Genomic DNA, 23,020 nt, shown 5'->3' with positions numbered 1-23,020 from the left:
ATAAAAAACCATGATTCTCAAAAACTGTAAAAAAATTGGATATTACATTTTCTCTGAAAAAACTCTTAAAAAAAAAAAAAAAAAAAAAAAAAGTAAAACTTGGGTTATTAGTGAAGTAAGAACACGTCCAAATTCATAGCACTTATCTCACTGTCGTGTCTGCTCACTTATCTATCTTTTCTATTAGACTGTATGCTCCCTGAAGGCAGCACCTGGTTGGCTTATTCATTCGTTCATCTGATATTCATAAAACACCTACAACATGCAAGGCTTCCTGCTAGGTAGGCACTGAGGGTACAACGACAAGCCCTCACAGAGCTGAGAGTTCTGTGTGAGAGGGAGCTGTGAGCCCAGTAAGCGCACACGAAGGAGAGGTACGCAGAGCTAGAGAAGGTTGTTATAGCAGGAGGGGGAGTGTACCAGGGAGATCAGGGAAGGCTTTCCTGAGAGAGTAATATTTGGGTTGAAATCGGAAGAATGGGTAGTTTGCTTCATTATGGGTGTGAGGGACAGAGGAGACAAGTGTTACGTGTGGGGCTCCCGTCCCAGGCAGTAATGACAGCACGCATGAAGACCCTGGGCAGAAAGGAATGTGACATATTCCCAAAGCAGAGAGGCGGACAGGGAAGCACGACAGTGACAAGAGAGAAGATGCTGCGAAATGAGGATGGAGTGGTACACAGGGGATGGAGTATGAAACACTAATTCTGATCTGTATCCTAAAGAAATGAGAAGCCACTCAGTATGCAGGAGTGTGACATGAGACACTGGTGTTTGGGGAAGTTACCATCACTATGGAGCACAGTTTAGAGAGGTGAGAGGGGATTGAGAGAGAATGAACGTTTAGGATGCTTTTGCAGTAGTACAGGTGGGAGGTGTTTGTCAATTGGCCTCGGTGCAGTAGTAGAGAGATAAAGAAATGCTCATTTTTCTATCCTTACATCCCAAGAGAATGCCTTGCACATGGCAGACACACAATAAATGTTTACCAAATGAACACATTTGAGGCATTAGATTGATTTTCACATGTAAAAATAAAGCCCTTACGAGCCCTAATACGCGCACCTCTGTGCCACCATTGCTATTGGACTGTTAGTTATCACATTCTGCTTCCTCTAAAAATGACTGAAAGGTTTAAATAGGCTGTAATGGAGGGCTTATAGAGCCTCTAACTACTGTGAAAGTAGTCATCAGAATTTCCAGTTAGCGGGCCGGCCCGGTGGCACACTGCTGCAGTGCGCTGCTTGGGAAGCGCGGCGGCGTTCCCGCTGAGGGTTCGGATCCCTCATACAGACCGGCCGCTCACTGGCTGAGCGAGGAGCGGGGGCAACACCGAGGGTTGCGATCCCATTGCCGGTCCCGGTCTGGTACGGGCGCGACACTGAGGGTTGCGATCCGTTGCCGGCCACGAAAAAAGACAAAAAGACAAAAAAAAAAAAGAATTTCCAGTTAGCAAAAGTGCAGGGGAAGTTGTGGGAATAAAAGCGATATTTCTTTAGTCACTGGGTCCTCGAAAATAGCAAATGGGATCCTTATGTAATGTCAACCTGCCTGGGTCCTACTCACGGTCTGACCGAATTTCCATGTACACGCGTGCACAACTTAACCACTACAAGCGTTTCAGAATGCAAACAAGGTGCTTAAAATAGATGTTTAAACAAGATGCTGTTTTCTTTTTTTTTTTCCTCCATGAAGTATTCTAGAATAATGTGGATACACTTCTATACCTTTACTTCTGCTCAGCATCATAAAAGTCAAGTATTTCTTTGAACCTCAACTTTCATCTCTGTCTTAGTTTATTCTTAGGTTAGGTCATGAAAAAAAATTTTAATTAAGAGAGTACAGTAAATATGTGGGTACTTCAAAAACTTCATGGAAAAATAGAATTAAAGGTAATGTGAATCGTTCCATAAACTTTTTAAAGACCCCTCTGCACATTTTCGTGATCAGTTTATTTCTTGCCAGAATGCAGGAAAATGATATAACACAAAGATAGGATAAAGGGAAAAAATAAGATTAATAAGACTTTATAAAAACAGCCACTGATTATATGCTATTGAGTGTCTCTCTTTAGGGAAATCCACAACGGCATTACAGATCAATCAAAAAATAAATACTGGGGTTATACCTCTTCTGATTCATTCTAGAAATGGGTCCATTATACAGGCTTCATTGTACACATATTTTAAATAACTAAGTTATTAATTTAATTTTCCCTATTTAATTTGTGTGTAATTTGACCTAAATACGATCTAATAATAAGATTTAAATAAATCTAATAAATAAAATGTAACAGACTTAATAAGTAAGACTAGAAATCCCTTACATGTGAGAGCTGTAAGGCTACTGTTTACATAGTAGGTTCAGTATTGTCTATCTTACATTAGACTTAACATACACAATGGATCTCTGAGTAGCAGAGTAGTTGCTTTCACCTACTATACAAATGAAAATAATGAAGGTTCAGAGAACATAAATCCCTTGTCCAAACTGTTCAGCTGGTTAAGTTACAAAAATAGGACTTAGATCTAAGTTTTCTGATTCTCAGCCTAATCTACAGCAAAGCTATAACTGTAATGCGTAAAGTTTAAATGCTTAGACGTAAAGATTCTGATAATCTAGCAAGCCTGCATCACAATAGGTTTGATGAATAAAGGCCTTGTGAAGTTTAAGTTATTTTACAGGTAAATTCCATAGCAAATTTCAAGCAATAATAACATTAGACCCCATTATAATATAAAGAATGTGCAAAAGTACACTTTTGAGGTAAAAACACATAGTGGGTCTCCAATAAATCCCTGCTAGAAATAAAAATAATTGCATTTAAAGGCTAAGAGACTTAAAACACAATGCCTACATGGATCGCACAGAGATGAAATGAATGGTAGAGCCCTGTTCTTCTCCTCAATAGGCTCAGCAAGCCATACTACCCATAAACAAACCATATAACCATAAACCCTTAAATTATGTATTTGAAAGGAAAAGTACAAGTTCAAGAACAGGCAAAATTGATCCATGGTAATGGAAATCTATGCATGGTTCTTTTAAAGAGAGTTATGATTTGGGAAACGGCGCAAGGGAGGCTTCTGAGATGTTCAAAATGTTCTGCGTCGTGGCCTGAGCAATGATGAATGGCTGTCTACGTATGTAGAAGTTCATCGAGTTGTTCTGAAGATTTGTGTTCTTTACTGTATGTATGGAATACCTCAAAAAGTTTTTTTAAAAAGGAAATTATAGTGAGATATAATGTAGGAAAGCAAGAATATACAATAAGTAGGAAGTTAGACATAGCACACCGAAGTATTATTACATTCAATAAGAAGAATGCAGAAACTGTAGCTCAGAACAGGCCCCCCGTGTATTAAACAGTAGTCCCTGCAGACAAATGGAGACTATCTGAATCTACTGTTATTCTGAGAAGGTTCAAGAGCACATGAAAATCCTGTCTGGACAATTTTCATAGAAACTTTTCTCTGTGGAAGAGAAGTTAAGTGTCAGTCAACTGGAAATTGTTCTGAAGAAAATTGCCCCACTGAATTTTAAATAACTAAAACATTAATATCCAAACTCAGGCAATTCATATGAAATATAAATTTTAATTATTAAATTTAAGAGCATCAAATATTAAACATAATACTAGAAACCAAATACAGCATTAACTAATTATATTCAGAAACTATCATTTCTCAAAAAATATAATATAAAGAACTTAAAAGTTCTTTGTATGTATATATGTGTATGTGTGTATACATATGAGGGTACTTTAAAAGTTCATGGAAAAATACAATTAAAAGATAATATGAATCCTTCCATGAGAGTAATTCAAAAAGTTAATGGAAGGATTCGTATTATCTCTCAATCCTATTTTTCCAAGTACTTTTTGAAGTACCCTTGTAAATATATGTATACACACACACACACACACATATATATATACATGCACACACATATATACCTATTCCTCAGTTTATTCATTGTGGTTTTGTAGAAATAACTTAATTTTTTAATCTTTAGTTTTTCCTGTAAATGGAATTGAACTTGGAACATCTCTATCAATACACTAAAGTTTTATTATTGAAATTACCCCAACATGGTTTCAAAACCTATAAAGCAAAGTGCTCAAATCCACTTTGTCAATTTATAAAATTAGATGCAGGAAAGTGTGAAAAAACACAAATTCTGCCAGCTGCTATACATTCCTAAAGCCCCACATTGGGGAAAATCTGTGGAAAGTGAGTGCCCACCCTGCATGGCTGTCCAGAAGCAGGTGCCAGGAACATGGACTTCAGCTACGTGAATACTCAGAAACACACAGAACTGACTCTGGGGTGAGTGGTGCTAGAAAAGTCACTTTTGCCAAGTGAAGCTCCTTGGCTTCACTGTCTCGACTATGAAGCTCCAGTGTTTGGAATGCAGTAGACATGCAAATCTGTAGTCAAGAGCATTAAAAAAAATAAGTGCAGTTAAAAATTTTGATTTATAACAGCTCATTACTTAATCTATCAGAGATAACCAAACACAATCCAAGGGCCCGGTTTTGTTTTACCCCAAAATCAAATGTGGCAGAACTTGTCATTTTCATTCATTTGCTTTTTAACAATATAACCTTTTGATTTTCAGTTTTGCTTTGGTCCAGTATTTAAAAAAAAGTACAGTCCTCAATTTCACCATTGATAATGCTACTTACAAACAACCTCAAGGACCTCATCTTGGCCTGTGACAACCATGCATGCAGCCATGCAAACATGCTCTCATGCAATATAGCAGCACACGACACAGTGCAAAAATGGCAAAGAAAACCAAGTGATGGCCATGCTAGTATTTTTTTCAAGGGTCTCCTTACCAAATAGTGAAATCCTATGCCTGACAAGAACTCCAAGTTTGCAGAATAGGCTGAAGACAAAAGAAAAACAAAAGAGAAAAGGGAAGGGTGAAGGGAAGGTAGAAAAGACGGGGAAATTTTAAAAAATTAAAAAGAAGAAAAAAGAAAAAAAAAAAAAAAACAGCTGATATATGAGCCGGAAAAAAGCAACATGATGTCACGCAGAAAGAATCAATTCCCTGAGCAGAATGTGGAGTAAAGGTATTAAAGAAAGAGTCTTTGAGTGCACCTCTATAACAAACATGGTTAAAAAAGCACATATTATAAGTAAAGAAACAAAAAAAATTGAAAGCAAAGCTAATTAATATAAAAGCAATCTATATGAACCCCACAAGAATATAACTACTAAAAAGCACAATGAAAAAGTTAATTTTATCAGCCCAAATGTACCACGGAAATTCTAGATTTTTTTTTTTTTTAATTATGGGCATTATTTAACAACAGAACTATGGTTGCTTTGGGCATAAAATATTACTTTAAGTATGAGTATGTTTCATTTTTTGAAATTTTCTTCTTCCCCAACCTTGATCACACCCCTTACATGTATACCAAACACCAAGTGAATTTAAACAGTGAAGTAGAAACATAATTTGAACAAATGATAATTACTCAGAGGAAAACATTACAGATGTCAACTTAAAAGACTTTCCTAATGCTAATGAAAGAGTTGACAGCATATTTATCTTCTCTAGAGTGAGTTCCTGGGTCTTTCGGTCCTTATGGCAATTAGCAATGGGGGATTTCCAATAAGGCTGCCTCCATTCAGCATTCAGCAAGACAGCCCTGGTATCCACTAACTCTCAGGTCTGACCCCGGATCCCTGGAGATCCCTGCTACCATCTAGTCTTTTCAACAGGACTCAGTCGGGTGGGTTCCTCGCAGTCCCTCTTTAGAGGAATACCCTTCACTTACTTCCATGCTATACTCCCTTCTACTCATCACCCAGAACTCAGCTCAGGACGTGTTTACTCCAAGAAGCCTATTCAGACACCCAGCACATTTACCACTCCCAGCCCGACCTGAAAGAGGACCCCTTCCCAGCTGCTCCGAGGGGCCCTTTGCAAATCTCTACCAGGGCACTTAACCTCCCAAATTACAACTAGCATTATTTCCACATCTCCCCACACTCTTCTGAGCTCTCAGAGCGCTCAAGCTCTGCACGGCCAGCACTTACCAAAACTCTGACCTTGGAAAGCCATTTGTATATGACCCCCCATTGTCAGCCTGATTTTTCCAGTCATGAGGACAGCTAGACCCTCACTGCCCTACTCTCTTGCAAAGCTCTCCCAGTCCCAGCAAGGCTCAGACATAAGAGTGTGCCAGGATCAGGGGTACAGACTAGCCATGGAAGAAGTGAAGGAGACCCATCTGTGGCAGGATGGGAAGAACACGGACAGAGTCACAGTTGTGAGGTTGACTTCTTTTTTAGTAATTTTTAGTCTCACCTCAGGAACAATGTAGATTGATTTACTGATGAAAATTAATTATATAGAGCATTTTGTAGTTTTTCCAAGAAAATACTCATCCACAAATGTCTGAGTGAGCCTGAGGTTTTGGGAAATCTCTTACGGGAGCGAAAGTTTTTAAAAGAATCATCTATCTAAGTAGCTGTCAGACATAAGATTAGACATTAGCCAGTTGATCTACATTATTTAGGCTTGCACTGTAATTTCTTTCAAAAAAGACAATGAAACGAGAGCAACTTTCTCCAGGTGCCCTCATGTGCTGAGCTTTATGGCTGACATCAGGGCATGCTACCTCAACAAGGGCTTGTCTCTTTCTAAAAAGACAGTGATCACCTTTAGAAATGTACACACTTTGGATTCCTGTATCCCAATCTATTTTAAGTGATATCTTTTACCTACTACTCTCTAGTATACAGGGTGAAACATTCTGAGGTATTCTTGATAATGTTGAATTTATAATGCTAGAATTATATTTTTACCCCGTTACCGAGGACCAGAATGTTTTGCTTTAATGGAGAACAAAACTGCTCTGTATCCATGGATTATATTTAATGCCTGAGAATCTGTCAGAGGAAAATGACTTCTTCACAATCTCCACTGCTTCCTAACCACACGTGCCACCAGAGAGAAATACAGATATAGAAGGCTAGGTCCTCAAAAAAGACAAATTATATCTCTTTCCTCTCCTGTGCCATCCACTTACAGGGTATAGTTTCTGTACAAACTACAAGGTTTTATTATTATAAGCTTTGGCCTATACTTTCTCTAAAAATATTTTCCATAATTCTCTTGTCCCCTTTCTCTGCTTCCTATCACTCACAGCATTCTTCAGAATTTATAATTCATCTACCTCTTCACATTCACTCATCGCCTCGTACTGAAGCACTCCCTGGACGTTCACCAATGCCCCTAATCAGCAAGTCTAAGGACATTTTTTTCAGTCTCCTTCTTGGAGAGCTCTCCACAGTACTTGGCACTGGTGACTACTTAAATCTTTGAAACTCTGACTCCCCTTGGATTTTGTTTTACAGCAATATTTTTCCCTTTCTCTCTAATTAGTCAGTCTCCATAGTCTTCAAAGACTCACTTCTGAAAACCCTCCAAATATAACAAGTATCTCAGTGTTCAAGCATTTTTGCTTCTCTCTCTACTCTCCTTCAGTTTCATGTGCTTTCAGAGCTTTGAGCATGACGTGTACAGATAATCCCCAGGTACCAACATATCATTTCTTGCCCTAATCTCTCCACTAGTACCACATGCATATTTCCAACTCTCTGCTGGGTATCTCCAGCTGAATGTCAGTAGTTATGCTTCAACAGATATCTAACCAAACTTAAACCTCTTCTTCTGGAAACTAGTTCTTTCTCTGAAATCTGTGGTTTGTGTTAGTGACACCAACAATGTTCCATCTACCCAGAGCTGAAACATCAGTGTGCTGTTGGACTCCTTTCCACCTGCCCTAATGCTCACTCCAAGTCATGTCGACTTTCTCTTTGGTGTTTCCCACACCCAGCTCCTCTCTACGTTCATGTCCCTTTCATGCTCCCGGCACTCTGTTTGTGTCTCCACTGACGTTCATCACAACTTCTTGTAGAGTTAGCTCTGCATGCATGTGTCTACTTAGGTGTCCTTCTAAGTTTGTTCTCAGGTTGGGCACTGCTGTCTGTGTGTGTTCATCCTCAGACCTCGGACAGCACGCTGTACATGGCAGGCATCACACACATCTGCTGAGCACACCTGTGGGAGGCAGCACTTCCACAGCGACAGTCACCCTGCCGTGGCCTCCCAGCTCTCCTGCACTTATCAATCCTACTTTTGCTGCCAGACTGTCCTCCCCAGTGGGCAGTTCTGATCATTCTCCTATTTCAAAAGATTCTGTGGCTTCTTAGTACTAATAAAAATTAAGTAAAAAATAATCATAATACATTTCTTAAAATTTTTAAAAGAAAGAAAAAAGAGGCCTTATTCTGGGAGTCAACATCCAATATAACCTATACAATCTACATTTCCCCTAGATTGCCAGCTTCTACACTTTATTTGCGTGGTTGTCTACAAATAGAAAATATTCCCCTTCCTTAATCTCTGGCCTGCAAATTCTTTTAGGTCAACTTGAATAGCATGACTTGCACACAGGTCTGGCCCCTGCATACCCATCCCATGAGGTCTAACTTTATATAGGATCCCACAGCACTTCTTGGTTTTCTTCTGTCGGGGCTATGTCATATTTATGTACTTGGAATGCAGAAGTCAGATCTTACTCTTCTTTGCAGACATAATACTGACTACAGACACAAGAAATGCTCCATAAATAATTTCTAGTGTCAGGAAGTAAGTATCTAGACATTGCATAAAAACACTAGTTTTTAATTGTGGAGAAGTTAACTGACACCCACATAACTATTGATACTCACAACTGTTAAATATAAATTTAAATCACCATTGTAGTGATGTGTATGTAGGTATGCTTGTTTAATCATGGTAGCAGGACCAGTTTTGGGTTTTTGTTTTTACTTATTTCATTTTTATTTTATTTTTTACCCACTTTACTCACTGAAATTGTGAGGCTTTTTCATTTTAAAAACTATGAAAATACTAAGAAAAAATCTATAATACACTATCTGAATGAAACAGTTGTTAAAATTAAGTCCCCTACAAGTATTTTTCTGTATATACAAATTTAGGTTTTTTAACAAAGTTGAGTTTGAACATATACTTTATTTTTTATCATGATTATTTTTTCTAAGTTATTAGATATTCATATCCATCATAATTTCTTTTTTTCTTAAATCTCAGAGACATCTTTATTCCGGTTTATTTATGGCCATACCAAATATATTAACAGACCAACCATTCATAAGTGTGAACTCTAAAGTCAGAATGCTTGAATTTAAATCTATATTCTACCATTTACTAAAAACGTGACCTTGAGAAATAACCTAATCATCTAAGTCTCTCTTATGTCATCTTTAAAATACAAATAATGTAAATAAACTTTTTAAAATAGGTATATCCATCATAATTTCAATGACTGCCCAGCATTTTGCATATACATGTATCATAAATTATTTATTTTTACCTTATTCATTTTTCATCTGAGGTTAAATTCTACCTAGGTTTGGCACTAAAGAACTGTGATGAAATAAGTCACTTCTATTATGCATCTCATTTCTTTGTTAGAATTTTAAACAACGTATGTTCCTGTCTTGGAAATGCTAAAGGGGGAAGTAAAATTTACCAAGCCTCTTTCCATTAGGTGATGACAAACTGAAGATGAAATCATTAAAAACATTCTGGTGCACTGTAACTAGACAGAGGGGTGGTCTAGGGCCCCCAAAACAGATCAACTGAGGCACAGAAAAGTGATGTGCTTCTGATTTATTCTATGAGGGATTAGAGTTGATAAATTTTTTGGTGTATAGTTCTATGAATTTTTTCCATCTTTACTGAAGTATCATTAACAAATTAAAATTGAATATATTTAAAGTATGCAACTTGATGTTTTGATATATGTATATTTTGTGTCAGTGAATAGCTTTAAGGGTAAGGTTGAAATTGAATGGAGATAAGACATGAGACAAGAAAGGGGAAAAAATAATTTTACATCAGCTTATTTGTATTTTTTCCCTATTTTCTTTTATTGTATTTTCTCTTGATTTATGTAATAGAGTGACATCTAAATTAACACCCTCTGGGAACAAAGTTTCTGTTACAAAAGGTTAACTGGACCCCAAGAGGAGCGGGGACTTTGCAGAATTCTCAGTGTCCTGACATACAATGGTCTCGGGTTTTGTAGCTACTGTGTCCACTCACTGTCCACAGGGACATTGGCCAAAAAAAGTGGATGTGTGTGCTTATGAGATGATGAGGGACCAGCCACTCTCCCTCCTAGGGAAGGCAGAAGGAAAGCCATGCTCAAGTGGGAAGGGGTGGGACTTCACATTGTGGAAAGCAACACTGCGTTGTCGCTCTCTAAACAAAGTGTGTCACTGGAGTGGAATCTCTCTGCTATTTAACCAGAGTCAGTTTTATCAACCTTCTAGGAAGATTATTATTTGAAGAGGTGTGAAGACATCTTAATACTGTTGCAATTTGCATCATGTGGCTAGTCACTAACCAGTTGGTAAAACAGACAATAAATTAAAAAGACGAACTGAAAATTCCATTCCAGTTGCTTTCCTCAGGGTTATGTATTGCAGGAATATCATTTCTTCTCCACCCTCTGGGGAGAATTTGCATTCAACCTCATCTCTCTCTGTACAGTAGATTGATAACTGCACTGGCATCCAACACAGCATTAACGTGAAGTCCAAGGAAAGCCTGTATCTCCTCCAGTGCTCTGCCTTATATAGTTTAGTCACTTTTGTAGAAATTTTGTTCAGACACCATCTAAAAGCTTGGTATGGACTTTTGAGCAAAGGAGTAATAACGAAACAGGCTTGTTTGGTAATCGATTCTCATATATACCAAGTTCTAGCAGAATTTTGAGGAAACAGACCCCAAGTCCTCAGCAGAATCACAAATATCTCTATAATGAACACTTGGGTTTAAACAGAAATGAGAAGGCATTGCTAAGATGCCAGCTTGAGTGGCATGCAGGGAAGTCTTCAGAAAGTATATAATTTTACTTCATTTTCTTCCAATATTGATCATTATATTTTAAAACTTAAATTTATATAAATGCCATCTTGCCCTCATGGAAAATAAAGGCTGGAAAAAATATTACATTTTGGGAAATGTTAAAGAAACTAATGTTAAAAGCACCAAACACTACTATGGAAATTCATCTCCTGGCTCTATTTGTGAATTCTGTATTGGGTGATATTTTATTCCTTATATTCAGCATTACACTTAACAGCAAAATATAACAAACTCTCAACATCTAGGGCACATATCTTAACTTGCATAAACCATCCTCCTCTAGTGTTTGATTCCAAGAGGGCAAGGACCAGGGGAGATGGGAGGATACTCTGCTTGTTCCCACTTTAAGTCCCCAGGCTCTTTCCTCAATGCACAGACACTTAACTCAGACAACAGTCTCTATTTTACCTAGTCACCATTTCTTTCTCCTTGTTTGATGCGTGTCCTCCAGAGCAGAGAGGTCTACTTGCTGCAGATAAGAAGTATAAACGATGGTTTTTGAAATACTGATCAATTAAAGGAAGAACGACCTGAAAGAAGGGAAAAGAAAACAGATCTACGTAGTTGAATCTTTGGAGGGATAAATGACAGCTGAGGCTTCAGGGCAGTCAGAGTTTTGTTCACATGCATCAGGTCCCCCTGTATCCATGCCAGGAGGCAACATTTCAGAGTATGCCTCTCAAGTTTCACTCTGCTGTCTCGTGTGTGTGTGGTGGTGGGGGGGGGGCAGGATGCGATTATGAGAAACAACAAATTTTCAACAGTTTGGAGTTATTCTGAAGATTTTCAATATTTTCTCAAAATGAAATATTCTCAGTATTTTCATATGATACAGTTCAGTGCTCAATGGGCTCAAAAATAATCTATGACTACCATGTATTGAGTTGCTACTATGTGTGAGGATCACAGTGGACATGGTGTCATTTCATTTATCCTAGTAACTACACTGCAGGTTAGGCACCATCATCTCTGGTTTATAGGTATTAAATGAAGACATTTAATATCTGTAAAGTTACATTGCCACTTACTTGCCTACACAGTGTTCTTTTACTTGGCATTTCTCAAAGCCTACCTCCCACTTCTACACATACTTCATCCTGCTGGCCTTGGGCCAATTCCTCCCCTTCACTCTGTCCATGCCCACCACGTGGCTTTGCACGGCCGTTCCCTCTGTCTGAACTGCTCCTGCCACACTCCATAACTTCATCACTCCACTCCCTCTGCAGACCTCAGCTCAGTAGCACTTCATCAGATAAGCCTTGTGACCTCAACTAGGTAAAATCTCATATTCTTTGCTCTTATAACATTGCTTTCATTTTTACATGTGTGAAAGATTACATCGCTTTGCATTTTATATGTGTGATTTTGGATTAAAGTCTCTCTCTATAAGAGCCTGTAAGGTACAAGACAACAAGAAACATTTCCAGGTTTGTTTCCCGTTATAGCTTTCAACTGCTACTTAGTCTGTTTTGTTTACACCTGAATCCCAGTGGTTAGGGCTGTTTGGGGCCTATAGCAAGCTCTAGACAGACATTTATGGAATGAATAAATGAAAACATCGCTACACTTTTTTCCTACCGTATGATACAGCACATTTATATATAATGAGAAATACTCGAGTTTTCATTGACCCTCCTTGAAGGTTCTGACATTGCTTGAATTTCGTGATTGGAACATAGAAGGTACTCAGTACTATGGTGAATGAATGAATTACAGACTTTCGTAGAAGGTACGCCACATTAAGCATCTGTATACAAAACCACTAGGGGCATTAAGTATATGAGCAATGTAAGAATGCATTTTAAAGGTGATTAGAGGCCATGAATGCAGTATTCTTATAACCGGCTATCGGGGCGATTACAATCTAATAGAGACTGGAGATATAGAAAGATACCTCTATCGATATAGATCTGTGTCTATCTATAGCTAACAATGTGCACCCCAGAACAAGCTTTGGATCCTTGGATGATTGGAACAGACTCTGAGTGCTATCTTGAATGGAAAGAAAAAACGAGGGTAATCCTTTATAGTAAAGGGCACAATTTCAAAAACACAACAGAAGCCAAATATTAATCAGCCAAAAAGGAAACCATTTATACTAAATGGTCTCATTACCAAATGCAAGTCCTTTGAAAGGAAATCGAATAATTACGTCTTCAGGTTAACTGCAAGGTATTGTAAACAGGAAGCTGACCCAAGGGCACTGAGTCTTCATGACAATCTCCAGGCCATGGTTTAATGCCTGACACAGACCAGGCATATTGTAAATACTGAGTAAGTCAATGAACCCAATATGGGGGATTTTGCAACTCTTCATCTCCTTTCTCTCTGGATGAAAGGAAGGAATGAATGTTCCATTAATACAGCAAATTCTTGATAAAACCTTATTAAATGGAATGGATAAAAATAATAATGGGACACACTTTTTATATGAACAATTTATCCTGCAGGAACCTCAGCTTCCTCATCTGTAAAATGAGTAGAACCAAGGTCCCCCAATAAAATTTTTACAATAAAGGTTCTTATAATGTACCTATCTATAAATTAACTAATGCTTTTCTCCTTATAAAAAAATGTCCATTTAAAAAATGTTAAATAATAACAATATTCAAATATTAAGAAATAGATACCTTTCTTCCGCATTATACAAAAAAGCCAAAAAAAATTAGAACTTTGAAAAAGACCACACATGGGACTTATGTCATCTGAAGACTATGGTAGGAAGAACAGAGTGTGTTAAAACGTAACCACTGCTAGAAGCAAATTCATCCCACTTGATTCATGCAGTTATTTTTGTTCCACAGAATATTTACATGTAGTAAAATTCACATTTGTAGACAAGTACATTCTGAAAACAGGCAACAATCTAACAAGTATATTTTGTAAACAAACATATGGAAGCAAAAACAAGAAGGATTGTATACTGTACTTTTGCAAAGAACTTGATTTCTTGTTCATAAGGGAAATGCTCTCCTTTGCTTCTGCTGCCACCATCTGTGGATAAGAAGAGTTTGTAGGTACATGCTGCTTCAAACATTACAAGATATTCGCCCCAAATGCAAAGTTTAGGACACATTGCTAATGTGTTATCCCTTTAAACCAAACATAAAAAAGCCAATCAAAAATATAAAGGCTAACTTTGACAGCATAATTTAAAAATAAAGGAGATTTTTCAAAAATATCCAAATCCAAATAAAAAAGCTATTGAGGTCAGCCCATACTTGTGGTTATGGGCACAAACACACTTGTGTATTTTAAGATCTTATTGACATGTAGTGGGAAATTGGAATAGGATAAAGTAAAATTCCCACGTCTTCAGTAGCCTTTAAGAAAAGAAGCTCACCGGCGTGAGAAAAGTGAGTGAAAACTGAGTACATGTAACAGGATAGATTTTAACCCTGGCCTTGCATAATGATGGTTACCTCTTGGTGTGACATAAAGTTTCCAATTTTAACATGCCACCTGAAAAACTGCAGGAAGCCCAGGGCCTGTGATGAGGAGGAGGATAGCAATTGTAATATGACATTGAAAAATTAGCATTCTGCTGAAAAGTAAAGAGGTTCGCCTATGCCAAAAGATAATTTCCACCAGCAAAGCTAAAATACCCGAGTTTTTCCCAGTGGTTTAGAAAATGATTCAAGGTTAAGATCTTGTTGATTGATCTAATGCACTTAGCTTAGAAGGTGGCCTTTCTCCCCTCCTTGCATACAGAAGAGGTTTCACGCATAGTGGAGAGGTAATAATAAATTATAATGACTGTGATGATATGAAGAACATATTAGATAGCTATAAAATTCAGAATTGGAAATAAGGTTTTAGTAAAATTTGTAAGCAGAGCTGCTAGATTTTATACGAATCAAACTGACTTTTGCTTGAAAAAGTTCTTTTGCAACTAAAAATAATTTGACATATACTTTATCAAATCTAAGTCACAAATTCAGGATAATTCTTAGGGAATTCAGGTAGTATTCTGTAATATCAGAACAATGCTCTCCCCATGAACAAGTAAAAGAAAAGAATGGCTTTTTAACCCTTGCAAATTTCATTTTTGTATAACTGGCATTAAATCTCTCTCCAGCACATTATGCAAAATGTATGGATCCATACAAGAGACTTTCTCATATAAAGTACGTCAAGACAGAATTTTGTGCACAACCAACTCTGCTAATAGTTAAAGGAATTAATAAATAGGAAATATATTTTCTTTCATTATAAATTTTAACAAAAATGCTTATACGCAAAATGTGAAAAAGATTTGGAGAAAATATGATCAATAGTATAATAAAAAATTAGAAAAAGGCATATGCATATTCTTACTATTGCAATTATCTTAAGTCTAAGAATGAGTAAATTAAATATGTGTTGCAAAGTCAATAAAGTGAAGAAAAAAGGGAGAAGGCACTCTAGCAGTTTTATCCATAATAACAAGGAAAGATGGAAACTGAAATAAGGGACAGCGTTGACAATCACAGCTCTACCTTCTCCTCTAGCAGAGTTCTTATATGTAATGTGTCCTATCACAGCCACCTGAAAAAGGTATATGCAACATCAGGAACTGTAAAAAATGCTCTTTTGTTAGGCTCTATCACTGCAGCCCACTTTCTCCCCTGCATTCTGCTTCTAAGACTTTCCACCCGTGGAAAGAATGAAATGTACCGAGTGGTTGAATTTTCCATAAGCAAGATTCTTACCCACCCTATGCATAAACACGTATGAGACAGTTTATTCAGAAATTTGAATAAAGTGTGAATAATATCTAAACACATTTCTACCCTTCAAATTTGTGTTTCTGCTCTCCATGTGAAGGTAAAAAACAATTTTCTTGTTCCCTTCTCCAAACGATTACTTTGTTTTTCCCCTCCTCTCCCTGCCTCGCCAAAAAGATCTTGGAGTTGCTACCCACAGCAGATCCTTTCAAATGTGGATCACAAATTTCAATACTTAACCTTGAGTGTGAAAGCTTCAAAAATTTACCACCACCTCATTTTTTGTTCTTGGGCCAAATTTCATTAATTCAGACTAATTAGGCTACTTGATAGGATGAATCATGTATCATTTTTAAAAATTATAGTTGCACGAGTTACAGAGAGATTACACATTATAAATTAGTTTGAATAGTTGGCTTTTACAAAACAAATGATTAGGAAGAGAACAAAACTACAGTATTAAGACTCTAGATAAAAAGGGAGGTTGAAAGAGAGGTAGGATGTTTACAGTAACGATGCTCAACTTGAAAACCTTAAATCATATTTAGGATCCAGGAGGCCAGAAACAAAAAAATACCAGAGCTCGAATTTCTACAAACTTTAGTCTGCTGCTGTGCCAGAAACTATATTTAAATCCTAAGAAAAATGACAGCTAAGGGATCAAGGACCGTGGACCCAGAGGAAAGGTGTTGAAAGACAGAAGGAATGAACATTAAAAACAAAAACAAAACCTTGAGAATGAAAAAGAAAATAAAAAGATAACCACCGGAAGAGCACACTGTTTTCAAAAGGGAATAAAGTATACCTTCCCTGCATTTTATTACCACCCAGTTGCTGGAAGGTGATCTGACATGAAGACGAGGAATTAACAACTTGAATTTTAATTCTACAACACTACGGAGGATCATGAAATAACAGAAGTGATGACACATTCTGAATCTAACATTGAAAGTGATGAGTTCTTTTCATGCTGAGGGGGCACTGGGCCAGATGGGGAGGAGGTCTTTCACTGCACCCTAGGAGTACAATAAAGTATTCTGCACTACAGATTCTCTAGTGCAAATGTGTGTCCCTACAAAAGCTAAACTCAAGGCCTTCACAAGGCTTAGAAATTTTGAGAATCCACAGAGTTTTAGAAGTCTCTTTTCATGAGTAGAGCAATTAATCTCAAAGGAAAGCTTTAACTCTACCTTAATATGTTGATGTCCTTCCAGTGTATCTTTCAAAGTGAAAAATAAATGCCAATAAACATCATAAGGAGAAAAGAATTATATGCTAGATTTTTAAAACGTTCTAAAACTTTAAGCACTCACTAAGAACTTGTTACTCCACTTGGTACTAGGATGGAGAGAATGTTTATCCCATCGGAAAACAGCCAAGTAGTCTGTGCTGTTCTATACCCTGATTTTGGAAACTTTAAGAACAACCAAAACCGGGCTATTTGCAATAGGATTATGGTACCTACCAAACTCCAGGATATACTGATGGGCTTCATCCACATAGCGAATGAGTTGCTGGAGGAAACTATAGGCAAATCGTTTCTCAATAGAAGGTGTGTCCAACTCCAGGTCCTTGAATCCTCTAGAAAAGCAAAAATGATACACGCACAACAAATTATACAAAGTCTCTTGCAAGGTAAAATTTTGTGGAAAAAAAAATATATATATATATGTTAATTTTGAAAGTTATCTAATATTCTTGTAGCTCAAGGCAAAAAGGTGGTTCAATTTATAGGGACTACTTTGCAGTTTTTGCAGGAAAACTGTAGTGAATAACTCTCTTACTATGAAATAATATGTTATCTTTAAAAAAATAGTGACCTTTTTTTGTCCAGGGATTTTGCCTAAATGATGGATGGTGATTTAATATAGGTAACAAAGGAACTCTATTATGTGGCAAACAGCTAAGGGCATTAATGTTTCTGATGGGTATATTCTGAACATACTAAATAGTAGCTCTGAGGTCTAGGTCATTGAATTAATTTCCAGCTTTTCTTTCTTTCTTTCTTTTTTTTTTTTTTTTGGTGGCTGGCTTGTACGGGGATCCGAACCCATGACCTTGGTGTTACAAGGCTGTGTTCTAGCCAACTGAGCTCACCAGCCAGCCCCTGATGGGAATATTTAAATATTCAGTCTTAGGAAGAGAATGTGTAAGTGCAGTAGTCGTACTTTTACCTGGACACAGCATATCCATTGATCTGCAAGAACTTGAGGATGTCCTGTGCTTTTTCCCTATCCTTGGCTTTCTCTTTGGCTGTCAGTGTATCATAAGGCACCAGCAGGGGATGGTTTCCACCTCCTAAGAGAATGTCAAGACAAGATCACAGCACGGTAATTTGAACATGATCTGACATGAGACACAGCACATATGTAATAGGATGACACTACAGGACTTTTGATGTCCTTTTATAATACACAGAGCATGTAAGACTCATGTAAGACATTTCCCCCTCTAGCACCTTTAATGTTCCAATTAATTCAAGAAACCTGTTCAAAGAAAGACTATACGTCTGCCTTCTAAGAGGCAGTTACAACATGGACATACATGAATTTGTGATACCGAGTGCCAATAACATCTGCAAACAACAGGGAGGGAAAAGCAGCGGCATTCTCTTCTCTGCTCAAACAAACTCTGAATGTGGAGAGTGGGAACAGGAGCTAAAACATGCACAGCTGGATCTAGCAAAATTGTGAGGCATATTGCAGGGGTTATACTTCACTTGCTGCCCCACAGAGACAAGAGGAAAATGTCTTAAATATAGAATTTTGTATTACATTTCCTAGTCAGAGAGTGCTTTATACTGACATTATTTATGAATACATAAAAACCATACACAGATATGCTAGGTTAAAGGTTGATCACTCTGAAGTATCTAACACTTGACTGACTAAAACATTTTGGCAAGTAACCTCTGGCAGGAGTCTAGATTTCTAGTATGCCTATTCTGGTGAGAAATACTAAATGAAAGCTTTCTATTCTTTTAGATTTTAAAATTCTAGAAATTATTTTAATTTTTAAATAATTAATTTAAAATTTATAAAATTAGAAATTTTACAGACTTTTAAAAAAATTATAAAAGTATAAAAAAGCACTGGTAATTTCAGATGGGAAGATCTTGATACAAAGAATATTATTAAAGCAAACTGAATAGCATAATATGACCCAAACTTAAGGTTTACAAAACATGTATAGTAATGTACACTGTGCAGGATGCTGAAATTCCCTGAAATATAACTGCTAAGGGAATTCTAGAAAGAAAAAAAAATTGAAAATAAGTATTTTGATTTAATGATGATAACAACATATAGTGTACTAAATCAGTTTCCAATTTAGTTTAGCCAGGACTTAATAAAACAATCATAAATGTTGAATTTGCCCTACGCAATAAATAAGCAAGCAAAATCACAAAGGAGAAACTTTTTTCCTGTTTTCTGTGTCTGTTCTAGAGCTGGCGTTGACTGAGAGTGCCATCTACAGAAATGCAACCACCCACTAAACTTTATGCCCATTCAGGGACGCTATCCGATGATACATGGAAGGGACAGTCAAGCACTACCCAGCTAACACTGAGCACAGTAAGGAGCCACCAGTGATTTCGTCTTATGATATTCATAGTGTTAAGCATAATACAACACACATTCTGTGAACAGCAAGAGGATACGGCCTAAGTAGAACACCTCAGACATTAGAATAAGAAGTGTAGGTATCTCTACGCTAAAATGGGTAAAAGAGACCTATCGAGATTCTGAGAAACAAAGACATAGTCACCAGCAGTCAGGAAATTACAGAATTTCTACTTTAAATCCGTTCTAGACCTATTTGATCCATTCCAATAAAATAAAGGTATGATGAGCTCTGATGCTAAAAAGATTAATTATTTCAACCATATCACATAATCATTTAGTTGAATTCTGATTGGTTTTTTAGAAAGGTTTTTAGCAAATATTACCTTTGGACTCCAACTCCAGTTTCTTTTTCTTTGCCCATATATTATGGTAGTTTTCGGCCATCATTTCTGCCATAGCCTTAAATGAAAAAAATATTTAGGAGTTAAGGTATACTTCGATGAGTAAAACTGGACTTTGCTTCCTAACATATAATATCAAAACATGCCTTCAGTGAATAAATGATAGAGTATTAGTGCTAAAACATTTAAAAGATACTCAGACTCATATTTGAAATCTGAATCCTAGGGAATTCTAATTATTTGCAATATTTTATAGTGACTAAACAGCAGAGGTGACTCAGTAGAATGGTCATTGGTATTTACAACGTTTAAAGATATATGTTTCATTAATTCAACAATAAAACTTCAAAATGGCTATGGAGTTTAACTAAAAATATATTTACTTACAAGTTTTTGTTTTAATTTCTAAAGCTTTAAAAGATGACCTAAACCTGATTAAACACTGAATGCAAAGAACAGTAGACGGATAGTCCAACAGTCCAACAGTAGATGGATAGTTGACTTCTAGATCAATCTCTGTTGAAACTAGGCCAGAGACCATGGAAAGCCATGTCAATCTTTCTGTGGCCTTTGGATTTTGGTAAGGTCGCCTCTAAAATTCTTTTCACTTTTGACTTTCAAATTTACTATGTCATTTCAACTCATCTTACAGGAGCAACAATAAAGGACAAACCAAACAATTTAACAATACATAGATTTTATGATTATATCCTCATGTCTCTTAGAATAATACTAACAATGCCAATATCATTGTTTGATCACCATATTGTCCTTAGCAACAAACTTCACCTTTCGTTCAAATCTGCCATTTTAAAATAAGTTCTTAGTGACAAAGGAGAACAGATAATATGACTAGGGATGGAACCGCAAATGCCATCAATTTCCCTGGATAGAACACTCGAAGTACATATTCTTCAATAAGTAATTAAGGTGATCCTTGAGCACAGCATTACTAATTATTTTTCTTTCTTTTCACACAAAGGTATTTAATTATATTAGAATTTTTAAATGAATATTATCTTTAAGGAAAATTTGTTATGTGGAGGAAACATCCTAGAAAAAGTTATATCAACTTTTACAGTCCTAAAATGTTAGGGTACATAATCTATAAACTCCATGGACCCACTATATTATTACTACATCTAAACAATTCATGCTACAAAATATATGCAGGAAAGTGCTACAGTCTGTTTTTTAACAATCAAATCTAGAGAACATTTTTTAAAAATTAATAGTACTTACATGCAGGTCTCTGGATAGTGTGACGTTGCTCATGTCAATGGCTCGAGGGCTATAACCATGGGCAGCATCTACAGAAACCTAGATCATTTGTGTGAAAAAACAGTGTCTCATTCAAAACCCAGTGGAGATTTAAATGCTACTTAAGAAATACAAAGCAAATAAACTTCCAAACAGAATGTTTCCTGAGATAAAACTGGCATCTACACAAAATGACTTTGTAAATATATCTAGCAAATTAAATTATACGAGGGTGTTTGATGATTATTTATAATCAAATAATACATCCAAATATCTTAGGGAATTGAAAATTCTAAAAGCTAATGATCAGAAGTTGACAAATTGTGCAATAAATCCCAAAGTCTAAAACAATCCCTTACACAAAGGATCATTGTATTCTTAAGTTTCTTACAAATCCTAATTGACTGCAATGAGATTTATTCTTCCTCATGCAATCAGAGGTCAACATTTACAAATGTTTCTATGGGTCAAACATTAGGATAAAATATAACTGACTTTTTAATTATAAAAGTATATCATATGGTAGTCAATTGTTTACAAAGAAATGCTCAATAATCAGAAGACTTACTTAATTTCTAAATTCTTTTTAAAAATGAAATATATCTTATCATCAATTTTAAGAAAGTTTTACTATCATCCTGGGCACCTACCTCATTCCACCCAAAAGCATATTATGTGAAAGTATACCACAAAAATGAGCTCTGGTTCCTACTTATAAATCTCAAATTATATCAAATTGTATCAAATTTTATCTTGATATGTTTCATAATTGTTTATATTCTCTTATTGGAAATGGACAAAAACAAACTAAAAACAATATAAGTTATAGCTCATACCATGCTTGTAGGACAGAAGAGAGGCTAACGTGCTGTGATTACTAATGAGCTCATAAGCAACACTCAACTAACAGTGAGTTTTGACTGGTCCCTCGCTTCTGTGCCCTTGCCCTGGCTCAGTGCCATCTAATAACAAAATGTGTAATACAATCACTAGATGAAGATCATGCTTGGTTTTCCATGGTTCAAGCAGTTCCTACACTAGCTAAGTTTATTACACAGGCATGCACAAGGGTACTTCAGGAAGTTCATGGAAAAATGGAATTGAAAGATAATTTGAATCTTTCCATGAGCTTCTTGAAGTACACTCACATGATTTAAAAGGAAATTGAGAATTTCAAATGGAAATAATAAATTTGAATTTAAAATGAGTACTGAATTTTAAAGAGCCGTTGTGAGCATTCACACGTCAATCAAATGGTTATTCCCGATCCCTGACTATTAAAATTTACAGAGACATCAAAAAACTGACAAATTCCATCCCAACTGGGCTCTCATTAACAACAGTGTTATTTTTAGTTAATTGGTTCACACCCCTATTAATGATGAATATTCCCAGCCTTCACCTTTTTTAGCTCTTCCATTCTCATGACATTTAGCTGATAACTACACTTCTTATTTCAGTGAAAAAAGAAAAGGAGTTGGTTAAATAGGAATTAATTACCTAAAATTAATTACCTTTCAGCTTCAAAATTACCCACTGAACTACTCTTACCCCTGCTGTCAATCCTTGCCATTGTCCCTCCCACTCCACGGGCAGTAGTGGTACAGACCCAGACTGCCTGTGCCCCCCCAAGCACAGCCAGTGCTGAGTGACTTACCATTTTTAAGATCGTTTATCCATCTGTTAAACGGGCCAATGCTAAATATTCATTCTACCTCAAAGGCTGGTATGAAATCAGATGTAAAGCCCTTAGCACAGTGCCTAAGACACAGAAACTGCACAAGGAATCTTGGCAAATGCCTATTCCTACTGCTACTATACTGTCACTGTCACCATCACCACAGCTACCATCAGTACCTTGGTTGCCATACAGTTGTGATGATTAGAAGGTGGACATCTGTGGGAACGGTAATTCTGCCTACCACAATATCTGAAATAAATTCATGGTTCTCTTCTTGAGGTCCCCAGCACTCCTAAGGTCTGTCCCTCACCTAACGTAACTATGGACTTGGCGAGCCAAGCTAGAACCCACGGCCATCCCTCCTGATTACTACCCCACATCCATGGCCATGTATCAGAGAGTCAGAAAATCACGTCTACT

The 23,020-nt window shown here is 36.7% G+C and overlaps 1 protein-coding gene across 3 annotated transcripts in view; it reads right to left on the bottom strand.

The window, feature by feature from the left end:
• The window catches only part of RYR2 (ryanodine receptor 2 (cardiac)), a 204,261-nt gene that overhangs the window by 123,892 nt on the left and 57,349 nt on the right, over positions 1-23,020 (bottom strand). For all 3 annotated transcript variants that reach the window (XM_008569233.1, XM_008569234.1, XM_008569235.1), the window contains 7 exons: positions 20,902-20,979; positions 19,642-19,717; positions 17,867-17,990; positions 17,158-17,273; positions 13,916-13,980; positions 11,395-11,516; positions 4,844-4,893 (listed from right to left, as the gene is read on the bottom strand). In XM_008569233.1, the coding sequence (XP_008567455.1) occupies positions 4,844-4,893; positions 11,395-11,516; positions 13,916-13,980; positions 17,158-17,273; positions 17,867-17,990; positions 19,642-19,717; positions 20,902-20,979 (631 nt within the window). The remainder of the gene's footprint in view (positions 1-4,843; positions 4,894-11,394; positions 11,517-13,915; positions 13,981-17,157; positions 17,274-17,866; positions 17,991-19,641; positions 19,718-20,901; positions 20,980-23,020) is intronic.

This window comes from Galeopterus variegatus, unplaced genomic scaffold (genome assembly GCF_000696425.1).
Source record: "Galeopterus variegatus unplaced genomic scaffold, G_variegatus-3.0.2 Scaffold482, whole genome shotgun sequence".
NCBI lineage: Eukaryota > Metazoa > Chordata > Mammalia > Dermoptera > Cynocephalidae > Galeopterus > Galeopterus variegatus.
This window is presented reverse-complemented; position numbering and strand designations above follow the sequence as displayed.